This window comes from Moschus berezovskii, chromosome 6, assembly GCF_049115385.1.
Source record: "Moschus berezovskii isolate FMDL1 chromosome 6, NW_MosBer_1.0, whole genome shotgun sequence".
NCBI lineage: Eukaryota > Metazoa > Chordata > Mammalia > Artiodactyla > Moschidae > Moschus > Moschus berezovskii.
The window spans coordinates 123581422-123600552 of record NC_142465.1 but is presented as its reverse complement, the minus strand read 5'-3'; the positions used below and the strand labels follow the sequence as shown (position 1 = coordinate 123600552).

Sequence of the window (19131 nt, the reverse complement as noted above, 5' to 3'; positions counted from 1 at the left end):
TGGCCACTGCTGACTTTTCCAAATGTGCTGGCATATTGAGTACAGCACTTTCATAGCATCATCTTTCAGGATTTGAAAGTTCAACTGGAATTCCATCACCTCCACAAGCTTTGTTCATAGTGACGCTTCATAAGGCCCCCTTGACTGTACATTCCAGGATGTCTGTCTCTAGGTGAGTGATCACACCATCGTGATTATCTGGGTCATGATCTTTTTTGTACAGTTCTTCTGTGTATTCTTGCTACCTGTTAATATTTTCTGCTTCTGTTAGGTCCCTACCATTTCTGTCCTTTATTGAGCCCATCTTTGCATAAAACGTTGCCTTGGTATCTCTGATTTTCTTGACAAGATCTCTGGTCTTTCCCATTCTATTGTTTTCCTCTATTTCTTTGCACTCATCACTGAGGAAGGCGTTCTTATCTCTCCTTGCTATTCTTTGGAACTCTGCATTCAGATGCCTGTATCTTTCCTTTTCTCCTTTGCCTTTTACGTCTTTTCTTTTCTCAGCTATTTGTAAGGCCTCCTCAGAGAATCATTTTGCCTTTTTTCATTTCTTTCTCTTGGGGATGGTCTTGTTCCCTGTCTCCTGTACAATGTCACGAACCTCCATCCATAGTTCATCAGGCACTCTGTCTATCAGATCTAGTCCCTTAAATCTATTTCTCACTTCCACTGTATAATTGTAAGGGATTTGATTTAGGTCATACCTGAAAGGCCTAGTGGTTTTCCCTACTTTCTTCAATTTGAAGTCTGAATTTGGCAATAAGGAGTTCATGATCTGAGCCACAGTCAGCTCCTGGTCTTGTTTTTGCTGAGTGTATACAGCTTCTCCATCTTTAGCTGCAAAGATTATAATCAGTCTGATTTCGGTGTTGACCATCTGGTGATGTCCATGTGTAGAGTCTTCTCTTGTGTTGTTGGAAGAGGGTGTTTGCTATGACAAGTGCCTTCTCTTGGCAAAACTCTGTTAGCCTTTGCCCTGCTTCATTCCGTGCTCCAAGGCCAAATTTGCCTGTTACTCCAGGTGTTTCTTGACTTCCTACTTTGTATTCCAGTCCCCTGTAATGAAAAGGACATCTTTTTTTGATGTTAGTCCTAGAAGGTCTTGTAGGTCTTCATAGAACCGTTCAACTTCAGTTTCTTCAGCATTACTGGTCAGGGCATAGAATTGGATTACTGTAATATTGAATGGTTTGCCTTGGAAACGAACAGAGATCATTTTGTCGTTTTTGAGACTGCATCCAAGTACTGCATTTTGGACTCTTTTGTTGACCATGATGGCTACTCCATTTCTTCTGAGGGATTCCTGCCCACAGCATTAGATACAATGGTCATCTGAGTTAAATTCACCCATTCCAGTCCATTTCAGTTCACTGATTCCTAGAATGTCTGTGTTCACTCTTGCCATCTCCTGTTTGACCACTTCCAGTTTGCCTTGGTTCATGGACCTGACATTCCAGGTTCCTGTGCCATATTGCTCTTTACAGCATCGGTCTTCACTTCCATCACCAGTCACACCCACAACTGGGTATTGTTTTCGCTTTGGCTGAGCCTTTTATTCTTTCTGGAGTTATTTCTCCACTGATCTCCAGTAGCATACTGGGTGCCTACCGAGCTGGGGAGTTCATCTTTCAGTGTCCTATCTTTTTGCCTTTTCATACCGTTCATTGGGTTCTCAAGGCAAGGATGCTGCAGTGGTTTTCCATTCCCTCTCCAGTGGACCGCGTTTTGTCTCGTGGAGCTGGCTATTCTGTAACGTGGCGTAAACAGAATCGTACTGTTTGTCCCCTTCCGTGTCTGGCTTCTTTCACTCAGCACGATGTTTTCAGGGTATGTCCACACGGCAGCCTGTGGCAGACTGCCGTTCCTTTTCGCAGCTGAGAGCTCTGCCACGGTGTGTGCTGCCACGTTCTGTGCCTCTGTCGGCCCATCACAGACGCTTGTGTCGTTCTCACGTTCTGGCTGTTGTGACTGCTGTTGCTGTGAACATGTGCACACACATCTGAGTCCCTGCTTTCAGTCCTTAGGGTGCATACCTGGAAATGGAATTGCAGAAACACATGGGGATTCACATTTTGAGGGACCACCAAACTTTTATCACAGAAGCTGCACCTTTTAAATTTTACATTTCCTCCAGCAGTGTACCAGAGTTCCAGTTTCTTCACATCGTCACTCACGCTTAGTATTTTCCCTTCTTTAATAAAAGCCATCCTGGTGGGTAAGAAATACAAATACCATCTCACTGTGATTTTAATTTGCATAAGAAAAGTGAATTCCCTCAGTTATGTCCAACTCTCTGCGACCCTGGGGACTAGAGCCCGCCAGGCTCCTCCATCCATGGGATTTTCCAGACAGGAATACTGGAATGGGTTGCCATTTCTTTCTCCAGAGGATCTTTGCTTTTGCCTAATAGGGCTTCCCTGGTGGCTCAGATGGTAAAGAATCTGTCTGCAATGCAGAAGACCAGGGTTCAATCCCTTGGTTTGGAAGATCCCTTGGAGAAGGGAATGGCTACCCACTCCAGAACTGTTGCCTGGAGAAGCCCATGGACAGACGAGCCTGGCGGGCTACAGTCCATGCATCGCAGAGTCGGACACAACTGAGCGACTAACTGAACTGAACTGAACCCACTCCAGTGTTCTTGCCTGGAGAATCCCATGGACAGAGGAGCCTGGCGGGCTACAGTCCATGCATCGCAGAGAGTCGGACATGACTGAGCGACTAACGCTTCTACTACTATTAATGGCTAATGAAAGTGAAAGTGAAGTCAGTCATGTGTGTGGCTGATGTTGAGCGTGTTTTCATGTGCTTATTGCCATTTGTACGTCCTCTTTGGAGAACTGTTCATCCAAGTCCTTTGCCCTTTTTTTGGTCACGCTGAGTAACATGCTGGATCTTAGTTCCCCAACCAGAGATTGAACCCATGCCCCCTACAGTGGAAGCGGGGAGTCTTAACCATCAGACTGCCAGGGAAGTACTTCACACTGACTGGGTTATTACAGCTTTATAGCGAGTTTTTAAATTGGGAAGGATGAGTCCTTCAGCTTTATTCCTCTTTTTCAAGATTTTTTGGCAATTTGGGATCCCTTGAAATTTTAGAATAGATTTTTTTTTTATTTCTGAAAATCAGTGCCATTGGAATTTTCATAAAGATTGCCTGGAATCTGTAGGTCAGTTTGGTTGTACAGCTGACCCTTCAGCAATGCTGAGGTTAGAGACATTGACCCTAACCAGTCAAAATGCGATTCTAACAGAGTTTGCCCTTCATATCTGAGGCTCCGCATCCACAGATTCAACCTGTGAAGGGTCGTGCAGTGTTGTAATATGTATTTAGTGAACTAAAATCCACATGTAAGTGGGCCTGTTCAGATCTGAGCTGTTCAGGGTGAACTGTTGTCTTCTGAATGACAGTGTCCCAGGCCATGTATTTTCATTTTCTCTCTTCTATTTAAATCTAGCAGGTTTTAGCAGTCACTCTGAAGTGTTCTTTTTATAAAATTTAAATACCTAACATACTTAACTGCTTTACAAATTTAATTTGTTCTTTAACTGTTCAGTCACCTGACCTAACACAATCTTTCCAAGATTAAAAAAACCCATAAGTGAATAAACATGCAAGTGCAATGAACCAGTCATTCTCTTGAATGTCCCGTTACCAAGAATAAACTTATTAAGATTGATCAAGGGCAAAAACCTGCCACAGTCTGGCCTGGTGAGGATGCCCAGTGCCTGGACCCCAGGCTGACCTCCAGCTTCAAATGCAGAGTCTGAGTGTGGCCAAAACGGGGGTCCTAGGACTGCCGGGCAAGCACCGGTTTTTCTCTCTGTCTTGGCTTCCAGAAGGAGAGGTGGGCGGGGAGGAGCTGCGCCAGCCACACAGACCCCTGGAGAGGCAGGCCCTTCTTGCAGTGGAGGCGCTCCTACACCTCCTCCTTGGTGCCCCGGCCCCTGATGAATCCATCTTCCTGATTCACGCTGCCTCTTCACCCACACAACGTCCCACTCATGTGAGGCAGCCATGGTACCTCTCACTGGAACCGCGTGCTCACCACAGGTGGGGGCACCCACAGCTGGTCCTTTGCTGCAGGCACACCACCTCCAGGCTGCAGCCGGACACCCACCCCTGGGCTCTGCAGTCCCTGCTCCAAACAGTCTCACACACTGAACGGTGAATTTAGTGACCCGAAGATGTCTGCAGAAGGCAAGGGAAGTACCGCTTGTACTTGTTCCTGCTACAGTCGCGAGCGGGGCTGGCAGGGCCTCCCCACGCTCGCCGTCTGGAGGCCTGTGAGCCCTCGCCCCATCTGCAAGGGCACTGCCGTCTCCACGGAACCGGCTCCTGCTCGGCACTTCTGCGCGGCCATGGCCTCCAGGAGCCGGTTGCCCTCCTGGCCCCTCAGCCAAGCGCCAGTCGCCCTGTCCCCATGGACACCCCTTCCCTGCCTGCTCATGCAACCTCAGAGCGCTGCACTGCCGGCCTTGCCCGGCTCGGAGGAGGTGTCGCTGTGCCTCTGGGACGAAGCCCTGCTTCCTCGGCAACCACATCCCACATCCAAGCCGACGCTGCAGCTGGGTCTCCGACTGATGGTACCGTCATTCCATCAGACAATCGATTTGGGGTCGTGGGGCGTCTGGGGGCCTGCAGGCTCCAGCCTCCGCATTCTGGCCTCGGTCAGAGGCCGTGCCAGGTGAGTTAGTGGATGATGGTGCCAGAGGAGGCACAGGACAAGGTAGCAAGGCCAGATGGCTGCTGCTGTCACAGGCGGTGCCCATGGGGGTGGCCAACGACTCCTTGGGGAGGGGCAAGCCGTGGGCTCTGGGCCCACGTACTGATGGCAGGACCTCCACTTCGGCCCCGAGGGAGCCCACAGAGGCAGTTTTGGGGTTTCTGCCAAAGGAAGTCACCAGGTTATCTGGTCTCACGTTCTTAAAAGCTATTGAGAACCCCAAAGAGCTTTTGTTTACGAGTGTTGTATCTGTGAGTATTTACCACTGGAAATTAAACTAAGGAATTCTTTAAATATTTACTTATTAATATTATTTGAACAGGGCCTTAGAGGTTGACTTTCTGCTTCCACTGCAGGGGGTGCAGGTTTCCCACAAAACGCAGCGTGGCAAAAAAAAAAAAAGACCTTGAGTAAAACTGACCTTTGAAGGCAGCGATCTCTCTGGGTGAAAGCAGCAGTGACCTCATGGTCCCAGACAGCCCAGAACCTCTGGGACAGCAGGGCAGCTGCCAACCATGCCCTCGTGGCCACGGTCTGGGCAAGTCGCAGAGTCCAGCAAGTCACAGGATGCTCTCTTCGGGTCCAGGCTCAGTCCTGGCTTTCGGGAGCTGGACTCACCACCGTCCTGTCTTAGGCCATCAGTGCCTGTAGGAGCAGCGGCCTTCCTCTAGCACCTGCTCATCATCCCCAAGGGCCAGCCAGAGTAACTAGGGCCATGATTACCTGCCCCGCTCCTGTAGGCCACGAACCACCAGATTTCCATTACCAGCAGGCGTTCCCAACTTTCAACCCCAAACGGCCCGATAACAAATTCTAGATTCCTCTAAGACTCTTGCTTGCAAGCACTCTCTTAGAAGAAACTGGCTCGTTTAAAGGGAAATTCAATGGCTTAGCAGTAAATAATCTGCCTGCAATGCAGGAGGAGAATGCAGGAGACTTGGGTCCAATCCCTGGGTCAGGAAGATCCCCTGGAGGAGGAAATGGTAGCCCATTCCTGTGTTCTTGCCTGGAGATGCCCACGGGCAGAGGCACCTGGCCAGTGCAGTCTGGAGGCAGAGCCAAGCCTTGCCTCTGCGGGCTCCTCAGTTGCCCAGTGCCCTGAGGCCCCAGCAAGACCGGCAATCCCTGGTAGACTAGAACATGAAATCTCTGGCCCCCTTCCCAACCCTAGGGCCTGTTTGGAGACGGCCAGGTTGCAGTCTGCAGGGCCACAGAGAGGCGTGGGGACCTAGGGTCCAAGGCGAAGGTGGCCACCCCTGCTGTGCGCCGTGGAGCCCCCCCTTGGGTGATGACTGTGGGCCCAGACAGACAGTCAGTCTAGCGTCCCCCGCCCCCAGCTCTGGGGCTCATGTTTCTCCTCCCACCCCAGGCTCCTCGGAGACTTGCCTCCTCCCCGCTCTCGGGAAGGCAGAGAGGCCCCCATTGCCCACATGCAGTCCAGGCTTGCTCAGAGCCCTTGGCCTGCCCCTCCAGAGCCCCCTGCACCTCACAAGCTGCTCTAGGGAAAGGACCCCCTCGGCACCCTGCACCTGCCCTGCCCGAGTTCAAAGTCTGAGAGGGTGTCACAGCTGGGAAGGGGCCCTGAGGATGGTGCGATGGAGCCCAGAGCAGGCAGGAGTGCTCCAGAAGAAGTGGGTGGGGAAGAGCTTGGGCAGAGCCTCTTCTAAATGTGTGTGTGTATGCATGTGCGGATTTTACTAGTTATTTGGCTGCACGCAGGGTCTTCTCTGAATTACGCCTTGATCTTTCATTAAGGCACGTGGATTCCATAGCTGCAGCTCAGCTCACGGGCTCCAGAGTGCACCAGTTTAGTTGCTCTGTGGCATGTGGTCCCCAACCAGGGATCAAAACTCCATCTCCTGCAACCACTGGGCAACCAGGGAAGTCCCAGGCAAAGCTTCTGGCCACACTTGACCGGTCCTCTCCTGCTGCCAGGGCACAGCGGGGCTGGGATGCTCAGGAGGGGTTTGAGCGCGATGGAGGGGTCTCAATGGGCAGCAGGGCAGGGAGGCAGTGGGCAGTGCCACCTCCACGGTCACAACCCGTGGACTTTCAAGAAGTGATTGGGTCTTCAGTCCCCAGCACATGCATTTGAATTACCACTTTCCCACTCCCAAAGTTCCTTGGAGAAAGGGCCAGTTCCATGTCCATGGCAGCCTCTGTAGTGAGCTGGAAATGACTCGCAAAGTTGTCTACATCCAACCTCTGAAATGTGTGAGCATAGCCTCACTTGGAAAAAGCACCGTGTGGATATAACCACGGACGGTGAGATGATGAGGTCACCCTGGATCATCTGGGTGGGCACTGAGTGCCATCACAAGTGCCTTTATAAAGAGGGACAGAGCAGGACACGGAGAGGCAGCAGCATGAGGGCGGAGAAGATTCAGCCAGCCAAGAGTTGGGGGTGCTGGCCACCACCTGGGAATGGATGCCCTGGAGGAGGCACTGCTGACACCGTGATCCCAGACTTCTGCCTTCCAGAACTTGAGAGAATAAATTTCTGTTGTTTTCAACAAGTCACCAAGTTTATGGTAGTTTGTTACAGCAGACACAGGAAATTAACAAGAGTCTGGGCATCCTGTTACACCAGATGGCAAGACATCCCATCCCAGAGACCAATTTCGATCATCGGAAGGACCTAGGAGCCCACCACAAGCCCCTCCCCAGCCCGGTCTGAGCACCAGGAAGGATAACAACTCACGGAAGCACAAATCCGCTGAATCTGTGTGTCCTTGATACACAGCAGACAACTTGATTGTGTTCAAAGGGTGCTACGGAACCAGCTCTTACAAACTGATTAAAGTAAGAGAAAGGTGGGAGCACGCACTTCCCCTTCCTGTACAGACAGTAACCAAACAGGGCGGGAGCTGCCTGGTCTCCGGGAGGGCGTTCTCAGCCCCGAGACCAGCATGCAGCCAGCTGACCACGCTGAGGACAGCAGTGTTTTCCGAAAGCCCCCACCTCTAGAGCACTCTGGCCCCTAAGTCAAACTTGAATCTGATTCAGCTTCCGCTCAGTTATCAGTTAGCAAGAAATACCAAGGAAAACATGAAAAGATCCCAACAGGGTGCAATCAGCAAAATCCTGACAGGAAGCCCCCAGACAGATGAGCAGCTTTCCGCAGAGCCGCCACGTGAGGGGGGCACACTTGGCCAAGGAGACGGCTGCGTCTGGGGGTCTCCTCATGGGTCGTGCTCATCATGGTTTGCCTGTGCGTTTACCACGGTGTGCTACTGTAGTGTGTTCTAGCCAGCAGATGTTTTTGTTTCCTTTAGGGAGACTGAGCCCAGAGCAGGGGTCCCCCACCTCCAGACCGGTAACCCCAGTGAGCGCCCCGCCACAACACGCCTCGGTCTCAACACAGGTCAGAATCACAAGCCGCTTCAGGGTCTTTATTGCCAGCAGGGAGAGGGGCCAACTGGGCAGGCAGGGCAGGTGGGCCCGTGGGGTCCCCCAAAAGGGCTGCGGCGGTCCACACTGTTCCCGACAGTGGCTAAGCCTGGGCACCCAGCGGGTGAGGGGGTGGGCGGACGGTCACCAGCACAGGACGCCAGGACAGTACTTGTCAACGAGCCCCTGGTAGTAGGGCCGCAGCGCGGCTACGTCCGGCAGGCTGGAGCTCTTGGTGTAGAGGTCGAACTTGCTGCAGCACAGGGACGGTGGCCCGTGAAGCCCCCGAGTCCCCCACTCCCACCCCCCCAGGCATGACCGTGCCTGTGGCCGTACTTGAACTCCTGCACCCAGGGCAGCATGGCCAGGTCCTGCTCGTTGCACAGCTGTTGGTAGTCGCCGAACTTGTGCCAGGGGTAGAACGAGTGGAACCGAATGATGTAGAAGGCCTGCGGGGAGCCAGGCCTCAGGCTCCCGGCTGGGGGCGTGGGCGGGGCAGGCTGGGGCGGGGCTTCGGGGGCCGGTGGGCGGGGCGGGGCTGGGGCGGTGGGCGGGGCGGGGCTAGGGCGGGGCTGGAGGGCTGGGGCGGGGCTGGAGGGCGGTGGGCGGGGCTTGACCTTGGCTCGGTCCCCACCCACTCCTACCTCCGGTGGGAGGGCGAATTTGTTGAACTTCATCATCCGGTACATGTACTCTGCGGGAGAGGGCGGGTCACCACGGGCCCCCAGAGGGGCAGCCCCAGATGGTCCCCGCCGTCCCCGCCCCCAGCCGGCCTCACCGTCATGGCCCCAGGACATGAGGACGTTCTCGAGCCCACAATGAGGCTGGTACATCCCAAGCTCCGTGCTGCAGGGGGGGCCGGAAGGTGAGTGGCTCAGGAGCGGGACCCCGGAAGGGGGAGGAGGGCGAGGGAGGGCGAGGGAGCCGCACCTGTACAGGGGGTCCTGGAGGTCAGGGTTGTCCTGGAAGGTGCAGTCACGGAAGACCACAGAGGCCTGGGGACGGCAGCCAACTGGGAAGGTGTCTCCGACGACTGCCCACTGGGGACGGACGGAAGGGCAGCCGTGGGTGGGCGTGACTGGCCTGACCCTCAAGTGGGTGTCCAGAGGCTGGAGCGGAGGCTGCCCCGGGCCCTGCCCTGCTGACCGCCCTCCACCCCTCTCCTCACCTGGGGCTCCCCTGCCAGAGCCAGGACCTTCCCCAGGTCGTGCAGGAGCCCGACTAGGTGGAACCAGTCTGGAGGAGAGGGAGGGACAGGTCAGGCTAGGGGGGTGCAGGGGCCAGGGCAGAGGCACAGTTCTGGGGCTGGGGGGGACGCAGGGCCTACTGAGAGAGAACCAGACCACCCTGCCTTCCCCAGCACCCGTCAGGGCAGGTGGGGAGCACACCCTTGTCCGGATGGGCCTTCCGGATGCCCTCGGCCGTCTGGAAGGCATGGAAGGAGTTGGGGAAGTCCACGTCGGGGTCCGACTCGTCCACCAGCCCGTCCAGCATGTCCACAGCCTCCATGACAGTCATCCTCTTATAGGAGAAGCCCCCGAACTGGGCATGCTGGGCCAGGAAGGGAGAGGTCAGTGTGGTCCCAGGGTCGGCCCTCAGGGCCTTCATTGAGGAGTCGGACACCCACCTTCCTCCTGACGAAGTCCACGGTCTGCCAGGTGTGCATAAGCTTGTAGGTGGCGAAGACACGGTCCAGGAGTGGGCCAGACTGCAAGCCAGAGGGTCAGCCAGGCAGCTCGCCAGCCCCTGCCCTTGACACACAGGGGGCCACTGCCTGCCTCTCCCAGGCCCCAAGGTGTGGGTGGACAGGGTGTCTGCAGGGTGGCCCCTGGAGCTGTGCAAGGGGACAGAGCAGGAGAGGCAGGGCTGGGGGAGCAGTCCTCACCGTGTAGTCTCGGAAGCTGTCCTTGTCTTTGGCTGCTTCTGGCTCCATATCAGGCTGGGAGACCAGGGAAGGGTCTGGGTCCTGGTAGGGTGGGGGGGGGGTGAACCCATTTCACCAGGACGCCAGCTCCATGAGGAGGGGAGTACACCCCATTGGGGCCGGCACTGTTGGATGTGGAGCAGCAGAGAGGCGGTGGGCACCCCAAGGCACCGGCGCGTGGCCTTGGTGAGCCTGAGTCAAGACTTCTGGCCCCGAGTCTTTATCTGCTGAGCGGATGCTGGGGATGTCTGTTCCAAGGGTGATGCTTGGCCGTGGCCACACAGCACCTGGACCCGGAGTCTCCTCAGGACGCGGGTCTGCAGGGAGCCCAGCGTTTGGGCCTGTAACCTTTGCCCCAGATAGACCATGGCCAGGAGGGAGCCCTTTGACCTAGACGAGTGGGCCGGCAGAAACCCGCTGGGCGCGGGCATGGGGCTGCCCCAATTTCCCTAAACGTGCAGTCTGCGTGGGCCAGGGGTACTCACCACAACCACCTTCATCCTGAGGGGGCAGAGCTCCACGGGCCTGCATGCCCGTATATATGCCCACAGGTTACATAAGTGACCGGACACCACCCAGCCCCTTGGCCTTGGCCCTCGGTAATGAGTGACCATCCACCCTCCTGCTGGCCTCTGAGAGTTAATGTGTCAGCATAGCACTACCCCCCCCCCCCCGCCCCCAGCCAACCTCCACGTCCCTGCAGCAACTGACCTGCCCGGGATGTTGAGGTTGCCAGACTCCCACCCTTGCCTGAAGCTTTAAACTCCTCCAGGACGCTGCCCCTCCCAGCTCCCTATCTTCCCCTGGCACCTGGGATTGGGGTGGGGAGGGGCTTATTTCAGAAAAAGCTATTTTGACATTTTTGACATTTTTTAAAGAATATTTATTTATTTGGCCGAGTGGGGTCTTGGCTGCAGGGCCCAACAGTTGCAGTGCTCCGGCCAGGTGCTCGATGGTGTGTGGGGTCTTGGTTCTCCGGCGGGGTCCTTAACCATGGGGGCTCCAGGGAAGTGTCCTTTGACACTCGTTCAGAAGGGATGGAAGACTTCATTCATGATTGCGAGATGGGAGAGATGTTCAGATGGTCCGCTGGAACACAGCGAGGTCAGCTGGGGTTTCACAGCCCTGGGGTGGGGGTGGGGGACTGGGCAGGGGTCAAGGGGAAGTTCCCAGGGGAGACATCAAGGGTGGGGGCAGCCTTGCTAAACCGACTTGACAGGATTCTGTCCAGGGTGGGATTCTTGCTAACACTGGGCGAGGCTCATGGCTCAAGAGAGGCTGGGGGGGGATCTTTGTCAGGCTCCAGGGCTGAGGCTTCATCTCCAGTCAGGGCAGAGATGAACTCACGGCCCGGGTCACACGAGGGCCAGGCTCGGCAGTGGACACACAGCAGGACTGCATGGCCTGGAGATGACGATGGTGTCGTGGGAGAGAGGCTGAGCTCTGGAGAAGGCTGAGGTCAGGGTGCAGTCTGGGCCAGGAGAGGGCAGTGGGCCAGGTGTTCTCCACACGGCTCCTCCTGCCCTCCTGAGAGTCAGCTGGGGGTGCTGGGCCCCCGTTTAAAACAGGGGCAGAGTGCTCTCAGCCCCATGAACCGCAAACCTGGCATCCCTCGCTCTCTGCTCCTGAGGTCGGTTTCCTCCGCCTCCTCCCATGGACGTGTCAGTCTCTGGGTGGGGGCTGATGTTTCATTTGCTGTTTCTACAAGTTCTCCACAAATATTTGCTTCAGGGATGGAAAGGGGATGCCGGGGGGAGACTGGACCCATCACCCCAAAGCAGGTTGGTGGCTTGGACCGAGGGAAGGAACAAGGGGCCGGCCAGCAGGTCTGGATGAGGGCGGGAGACGGGACGAGAAGCGGCGGGAGAGGGGTGGGCGGGGTCCTGGCAGGTGTCCCCCAGGTCTCCAAACAGGCTGTCAGACGGCGGCCGGGACATGGCCTGGAGCTTGGAGGCCATGTGGACACCAGTGTGATGCTGTGACTGTGACACGCGACCCAAGGAAAATGGCCCGAGGCTCAAGGAGCGCCTGGGGGGGGCGCCGGGCACCGCAGCCCTGGGGGACGCCTGGCAGGCGGTGTCGCCTGTGGAGGCGCCATGTGGGGCCATGTTCCCGGCCGCGAGCATCCGGCACTGTTCCGTGGGGACTTTGCCCCAGGGCCGGGGCTGCGGGGGTTTTGCCCAGCTGAGCTCCTGACTCCCCAACCCGGCCTTCCTGGGGCCTCCTCTTCCTCATCCTGGAGCCCCTCTGGCCCTCACGGCCACCCTCCCCTCCCGCTCTTCCGACACCCCTCAGTGACCACAGGCCTCTCCAGCCCCGGCAAGGGCCTATTCCAGCCTCCGCACGGCATCCCAGCTGCTGCAGCCGCCCTCCATCCACCCCCCAGCCGGGCAGGGACCAGCCCGGGCTGACCTCCCACGGCCCGGTGGAGGGGAGGGGAGCCAGGAGCTGGAGGAGTCAGCACGAGGATGGGAGAGCCCCCACCCGTGGGGCCCCCAGCTCAGGATGTGTGGGTGGGCACTGTGGTGCCCGCAGGCCCGGCCCTGCTCTCTGGCTGGGAGTTGGGGTAAAGGCAGTGCTCCCCTCACTCGGTGGCCGAAAGGGTGACACGGCAAACGTTGACAAATTAAGTGCTACATGAAACGTCTGCTGAATAAGGGAAATCGCCCTTCTGAACCCCATGAGACCCGGGTGCCAGGACAGAAGGCTCTGGCTCCTAGCACGTAACTCCTCCCCCAGCCACCACCCTGCCCACTCCAGACTCCACCTCTGACTTGTCCATTGATAACCGGGCCAGTCTCCTCCCCCAGCCTCCGCTTGTCCCCACACCTTGTCCCATTGGGTGCCCGCGCTGGGCAGGGGGTGCTCAGGGAGCCACTGTAGCCTGCGGAGCCCTGACCCTTGGTCAGCCATCCCTATGCACCTTGAGCTAAGGTTCTGCCTTAACTGCGAGATTTGGGCTGGGAGAATTGCCACCCCAACCCCACTCCCACCCTGCCCTGGGGGGTGGGAAGGATGCTCTGCCTAGCTCCAGGACCCCTCCACCCTCTCCCCTGCTGCCCTCAGGGGGTGCAGGCAGAGGTCTCTTTTGCTACCCTGGACCCAACTGGAGCAGAGCAGCCCAGCCCTAACCCTACCCTGTCAGGACGAGTAGCCAGCCCAGAGTCCCGCTCTCCCACGGCCCAGAGGAGGCCCGGGCTGCTCAGGCCCCCGACGTCTGCCTCACGTCCTCGGGCGGGCCCTCTCCTCTGCGCCCCGTTCTGGCATCGAATGTTGCCAACCGCCTCCTCTCAGCCCCGTCCCCCAAGTGTTACCCCCTCTCAGTGCAGAGCCCCTGGGTGATCAGACTCCACTGCGCCCCCACGTGGGCCTCTGTGTCCACAGCGATTGGAGGCTGGTTGCTGCAGAACGTGGTTGGGGAGAGTGGAGCAGGGGTGTGCGGTGGTACCTGCACTGCCCTTCTAGGGGCTTCTCTCTGCAGGCGCTCTGGGCTGGGGGCTCAGCTGCAGCCCTGGGGCTGGGGTGCAGCATCCCAGCTGGGACAGGCCTGCCCCCCAGCTCAGCCATAGCTGTGGGGGCTGCTGGGGTCCACAGGGGCCGAGTCCCGGGGGCCGGCCGATCCCACGAGCTGCCACAGGCGGTGGCTGAGGTTCTGCACCTGGCAGGTACCCAGCGCACAGCCCACACGTAGGAGCTGGGCTCTAGGCCTGCGGGGACCCAAGTGTCGGCGGGGGCCATTGTGGAGAGTCTGACCCCTGGCGGGGGCCAGGCTGGCACTTTTCTTGGGCTGGAGGGCCTGGTGCAGCTTCTGGACCACGGGAAGGGTTGCAGGGTGCCAAGGCTGCGAGCCACTGGCAGGCGTCCGGGCTGGGGGCTCCCTGCACAGGGAGATGGAGGAAGTAAACCCAGTGGTCCAGCCTTTCAGGGAAGCCCACAGCTTTCCCAATAGCCTGGAGCATGGCCAGGGGAAGCCCACCCCACCCCCCAGGCTGGAGCACGGCCAGGGGAAGCCCACAGACCCCACACGCCATGGGCCAGCAGGCCAGGGGAAGCCCACTGAGCTCAGGGCTGGGGTTCTGGCCCTCAGCCATCTCAGTAGCCCTTTCGAGGGCCGGGCAAGCAGCTGCCTGACCTCCCTGGGCTACTCTGCTGAGGACTCAGGCACGCCCTTCCCTTGGTGTGGGAGAAGGTGGGCAGGTATGGGAAGCCCCTTAACCTCCCCTCCCACAGCTGACCCTCCTTCTGAGGGGTCTGCTCTGCCAGTGGGGCAGAAAGGCAGGCAAAGAAAAAGGAGCCTTCTGCCCAGCGGGGGGTGCCCACGGCCTGGAGCTGGATTTAGCAGGTGAGCCCTAGCAGCAGAAGCAGGTTTCCCCCAGTCGGGGTCCTGGGGCGGCGGCGGGGTGGGGCCTTCCGGAGCATCTGGTTTCCTGCCCCGGCAGCCAGGGTGGTCTGAGACCTGCTCACCTGGGTCGCGTGGGCGGCCGGCTCCCGGCCAGGCCGAGGGACAGCGCGCCCGGGAGCTGTAGGTAGAGGAGGCTGATGCAACCGAGAGTGACGGTCAGGAGCCGGGCCATGCGGGCGGGGCCGGAGCGGGCGGCGAGCCGGGAAGGTGTGGGGGGCGGCCCCAGGCCCGCAACGCTTCCGCGGGCGCCTCGTAGACTGGAGCTCGTCGGTCAGTTGACGAGGGTCTCCGACAGGCAGCGGGCGGGCGAGTCTCCGGCAGGTGGTGCGGGCGCCTCCTCCGTCACTTTGTGCCCAGAGTCCTGCAGGGGCCAAAGCCCCAGCACCTCCCGTACTAAATAGTCTCCCAGGGAGGCGGAGCCGGGCGCGCCGGCGGGGCGGGGTCCCACCCCTACCCACCCGGACCCCCACTGGGGCCGCTTCTGGGGACCCAGGGAGCCAGCCTCGCCTCCGCCACGTTCCGGCAGGAGACCCTGTCCCGAGGCCTGGAGGGGCTGAAACTGTCCAGGGTGAAGGAGAGGGTGCTGCGGGGTGTGGTCGCGGGGTGGATCCCGCCCACCGCCCTGGGGCTGGCCCCCAAATTTCTGAGCCAGTGAGAGGCGGAGGCCAGGCCAGAGGAGATTTTGAGACCCCTCCTCAATAGAGCGCCCAACAGCTCTGTTCCTGAAATCTCTACCCACTCCCCCACTGGGTTTCCCCGGTGACTCCGACAGTCAAGAATCTGCCTACAATGTGGGAGACCTGGGCTCAATCCCTGGGTTGGGAAGATCCCCTGGAAGGGAAAGGCTACCCACTCCAGTATTCTGGCCTGGAGAATTCGGTGGACCATAAAACTCCAGGGGGTCGGACAGGACTGAGCGACTTTCACACATTTCCTGCCATTAATGAAATATTAAGTGGTTTTTGTAAGAAATTTAAATAGGTAAGGAATCTTAATTGCCACCCACTGTGGATTCCTTTCCCAGGCCAGGATGGGTGCTGGTTTTTTACTTTCTCTTATGTGCATTTTTTTGGGGGTGTCCTGTGTGTGTGCATTATATACTATGCATATCCATATGCAGGCGAAAACATCTGGAAACATAGAGCTTCAGCTGACGCTCCAATACTGTGGCTACCTGATGCGAAGAGCCAACTCGCTGCAAAAGACCCTGATGCTGAGAAAGATTGAAGACAGGAGGAGAAGGGGACAACAGAGGGTGAGATGTTTACACAGCACCACAGACTTGATGGACATGAATCTTTGCAAACTCCTGGAGATAGCGGGCGATAGGGGAGCCTGGCGTGTTACAGTCCATGAGGTCACAGAAAGACAGACACAGCTTAGCAACTGAACGATAATGACACAAACATAGAGGCTGCCATTCTTTCTTGTGACTGAGCCGACACCAGCAAGTAGGTGTTCCGTGACGTCACTGACCCTTTACTGGGGGACAATTAGGGGATTTCCAAGCTTTGCAAGAGCAAGTACCCTGCTTCGTGAGCAGGGTATATTTGCAGGCATGGGGATGCTGGCTAAAGGTGAGCCCATGTTTGTGTTGACAGGTGGAGCCAAACTGTTCTCCACGAGGCTGACGCACTGTCAGCTGGTGACGGGCTTGGTGCCAGGGTCCTCACCCCGTGTCCATCTGCGAGGGGGCCGTTGTCCCCTCACGCCCCCAGACGTTTTTGGTCGCCTGTGTACCGCCGTGTTCCTGTCTCCTCTTCTGCCTTCCCACCCCAGTCTTGCTCACCCTGTGAGGTCACCATAAGTGTCCTGGCCACCCTCCCTGCCTCCTTCTGCACAGGCCGCGGGAGCTCAACAAACACTAGCTGCATGGATAAGTTAACAAGTGGTGGCCGCCTGCCGTGTTAAAGAGCTTGCTTTATGTCCTGAGGCAGGTAAGGAACATCAGCAGGTATTCTTGTTTCTATTTGTTTATTTTTGCTGGAAGGAGGGTGGGTGATGTGATCACATTTATGTTAGAAAAGTGGGATTCAGCAGGGAAGTCGGTCTGGAGTGCTGGCAGGAAGGATGCGGTGGGTGGGTGGATGGGTCAGAGACACAGAGCAGGGGAGGGGGGGCAGATGAGGGGAGAGTGGGGTAGGGGTTAGCTACCTGGGGGACGTGCGGGCAGGAATGTCTGGCTGGCCTCCAGTGTCCTGGGCCGGGGGCTGAAGAGAAGGCAGAACTGGAGCATCATCTGCGGAGTTTTGGAGCTGGCACGTCTGTGGGAGGCGGGAGCGTGGTGGGCATCACTCTCAGACGGTGCAGAGAGGGGACAGCACCTGGAGGGGGAGGGGGACAGGCAGAGGCTCCGCCCCCTTCAGTGTGCTGTGCGCGGTGCTGCCAGGATCGTCCTTCCAGAACACAAGTGATCACATCCCTCACCCACCAGCAAAGGACAATGAGTGTGTTCCCTGGTGGGCCAGTGCTTAAGACGCCACGCTTCCAGTGCCAGGGCTGTGGGTTTGATCCCTGGTTGGGGAACTAAGATCCCACACGCTGTGTGGTGTGGCCCCAGAGTTTTTCTTAAGTTCTTATATTTCCTTACTTTTTGAAAGCGTCTCTCGATTTACTTGTTACTTCCGGTCGCTCCGGGTCTCTGTGGCTGCCCGCGGGCTTCCTCTAGCTGCGCGGCCGAGGCTCCTCCTCCAGGCGGTGATTTCTCTGCTTGCGGAGCACAGGCTCTCGGCCCAGCGGCTTCATCACGGCAGCACTTGGGCTCAGTAGCTGTGGCGCTACTCCTCCGCACGTGGAATCTTCACAGACCGGGGATCGAACCTGTGTCCCCTGCTTTAGCAGGTGGATTCTTATCTACTGCACCACCACGGAAGTCCAATTTTTTTTTTTTTTTTTACTAAATAAAGGAAAAAGAAATAAAAATTCCCAGTCTCTGCGTCAGGTGGAGGAAAGCCCCAGCAGTGTCCGTCTGCATTCTTCCTCTCCAAACGCTTCTGCCACCGAAGGCCTGGGGTCTTGTTTCCCCACAGCCCCTGGGCAGGATGTCCTCTGGCATCAGGACGCAGCCTGGGAGCTTATTTCACCCCATGGCTCCGGACTGGGTCAGAGACCCCTGTGATACCACAGCCCCTACGTGGCACAGCTCCTGGCACTTGTGGTCTTTAACTGTGCGTGTGCCACTCCCCCAGGGGAAACCCACAGGCTTCCCCACTGGTGCTTGGTGAAGAGCCACTTCTGGAGATGACAGGCTGGCAGCCCGAGCACTGCTTGGCCATGGAAACAAACAAGAAGCAGACCAGGGAACCGCAGGAGGCGGGTGTGCTGGCGACAGTGGAGGAATGCTTTGGAGGGTTTTGGAGGGTTCGGCATGGGGCAGGAAAAGCCAGGGCGGCCTTTGGCTGTGTAGACGCGTCTAGTGAGGTTTTGCTTGAGTGTCTTAAGGTGGGAAAGACTGAGTTTGATCCTGATGGTGAGGATCCTAGAGAGGGAAAGATGAGGCTGGGGCACCAACAGCAAACAGCCAGAGGTGGGTAGGGGGCGGGAGGGGCAGAGCCTCTGTGTGACTGTGGAGGGGGGGCAGGGGTGAGGGCCAGGCTTGGGGTGATGCAGGTCTGTTTCCTCTGTGAAGGAGGCCAGCGGGGTCATTGCTGGGGCACTGGAGGGGGCACCAGAGGAAACTGCAGGACGAAGAGCGCTGGCCAGACGTGGGCTGGCTGGGCGGTGGGGACAGCAGCCACCAACAGCTGGGGCTGCGCTGTCACTGTGTGGTGTCACTCAGCACCAGCTGGTGCTGCAGGCCTGGCGGAGACGGGTGGGCAGGACTGTGCATGGCTGGGGTTTGCCAGCTGGGTACCGTGAAAACAGTTGGGGATGCGGGGGCGAGGGTGTTGGCAGGATGACGGGCATTGGAACCACGCTAGGTGGGAGTGAAGGGATGGAAAGGGAGCCAAGGGGCCCAAGGACTGGAGAAGGTGCTCCTGCTGCGGGTGGGGAGGCGCAGACCCTCAGGATGGGAGGAAGCACCCTGAGGGGATCGTGGACAGGATGCTAGCAAGAGACCTGAGCAGGGGTATCATGCTCCGGAAGTGACCCTAACACTACTCTTGACCCTAAAGTGCTTCTGAGAGGGCTCAAGGAGTAGGCTCCTTGCAAACAGGGCGTGAGGATGAGGGAATATGGGGGGCAGGGTCCCCACTGTCTCTGCAGGAGAGCCTGTCCTGGGCTCAGGCGCCAGGCCAGAGGGCTTGCTGGGGACACTGCTTGCCCATGCATGAGCTCAGTGGCGTGGCAGTGTGGTGGCCGGGACCTTTTGGGACAGAAGTGAGAAAGACCAACTCCAGACAGCTGGGGCAGAAAGGGGGGGTTCTTATCCCAGCAATCAACAGAAGCAGAAGAGGCTGCGACGGCGCCTGTGCCCAGGGCAGGGAGGGGGGCCCAGTGGTCCTCTCCTTCAGCCCTCTCTGGGTTGGGTTCTCGGGGCTCCCGCCTGCGAGGCGGGAGCAGGACAGGCAGCAGTCTGCTCCTTCACAGGTTCTTAAAGCGCCCCACTCATCCAGAAACGAGCTCCCCGTCCCAGCGTGTCAGCGGCAGCCCCGAGGCTCCCCCCACCGCGTGGCGCCTCTCCTAGTGTCTGCCTCAGACTCTGAGTCCCTCCTGACCATCCGTGTGCCATGCGGGGCCCGAGGGTG

At 58.0% G+C, this 19131-nt stretch overlaps 2 protein-coding genes and 1 long non-coding RNA gene across 7 annotated transcripts; 1 reads left to right on the top strand and 2 right to left on the bottom strand.

Moving 5' to 3' along the window:
• Window positions 1–8111: 8111 nt before the first annotated feature.
• Window positions 8112–10824, bottom strand: MIOX (myo-inositol oxygenase). Of its 5 annotated transcripts, none has more exons than XM_088837600.1 (8): window positions 10003–10819; window positions 9745–9825; window positions 9506–9668; window positions 9286–9353; window positions 9048–9157; window positions 8762–8963; window positions 8454–8566; window positions 8112–8370 (listed from the first exon to the last, which is right to left on the bottom strand). In XM_088837600.1, the coding sequence occupies exons 1-8, from the start codon at window positions 10048–10050 to the stop codon at window positions 8262–8264; spliced, it is 894 nt and encodes a 297-aa protein (XP_088693726.1). In that variant the 5' UTR covers window positions 10051–10819; the 3' UTR covers window positions 8112–8261. The 5 variants fall into 5 exon arrangements, with proteins under 5 accessions (XP_088693726.1, XP_088693724.1, XP_088693723.1 ...); XM_088837598.1 differs by having other exon boundaries at window positions 8762–8811; window positions 8896–8963; window positions 9506–9825; window positions 10003–10815; XM_088837597.1 differs by having other exon boundaries at window positions 9506–9825; window positions 10003–10821.
• Window positions 8785–17587, top strand: LOC129536997 (uncharacterized). Its single transcript, XR_016037743.1, has 4 exons — window positions 8785–8982; window positions 15564–15698; window positions 16045–16380; window positions 17167–17587. It is a non-coding gene; the product is annotated as an uncharacterized LOC129536997 (long non-coding RNA).
• Window positions 10926–14659, bottom strand: ADM2 (adrenomedullin 2). Its single transcript, XM_055396261.2, has 2 exons — window positions 14506–14659; window positions 10926–13919 (listed from the first exon to the last, which is right to left on the bottom strand). Exons 1-2 carry the CDS (start codon window positions 14613–14615, stop codon window positions 13601–13603), a joined length of 429 nt encoding a protein of 142 aa, XP_055252236.1. The 5' UTR covers window positions 14616–14659; the 3' UTR covers window positions 10926–13600.
• Window positions 17588–19131: the final 1544 nt, after the last annotated feature.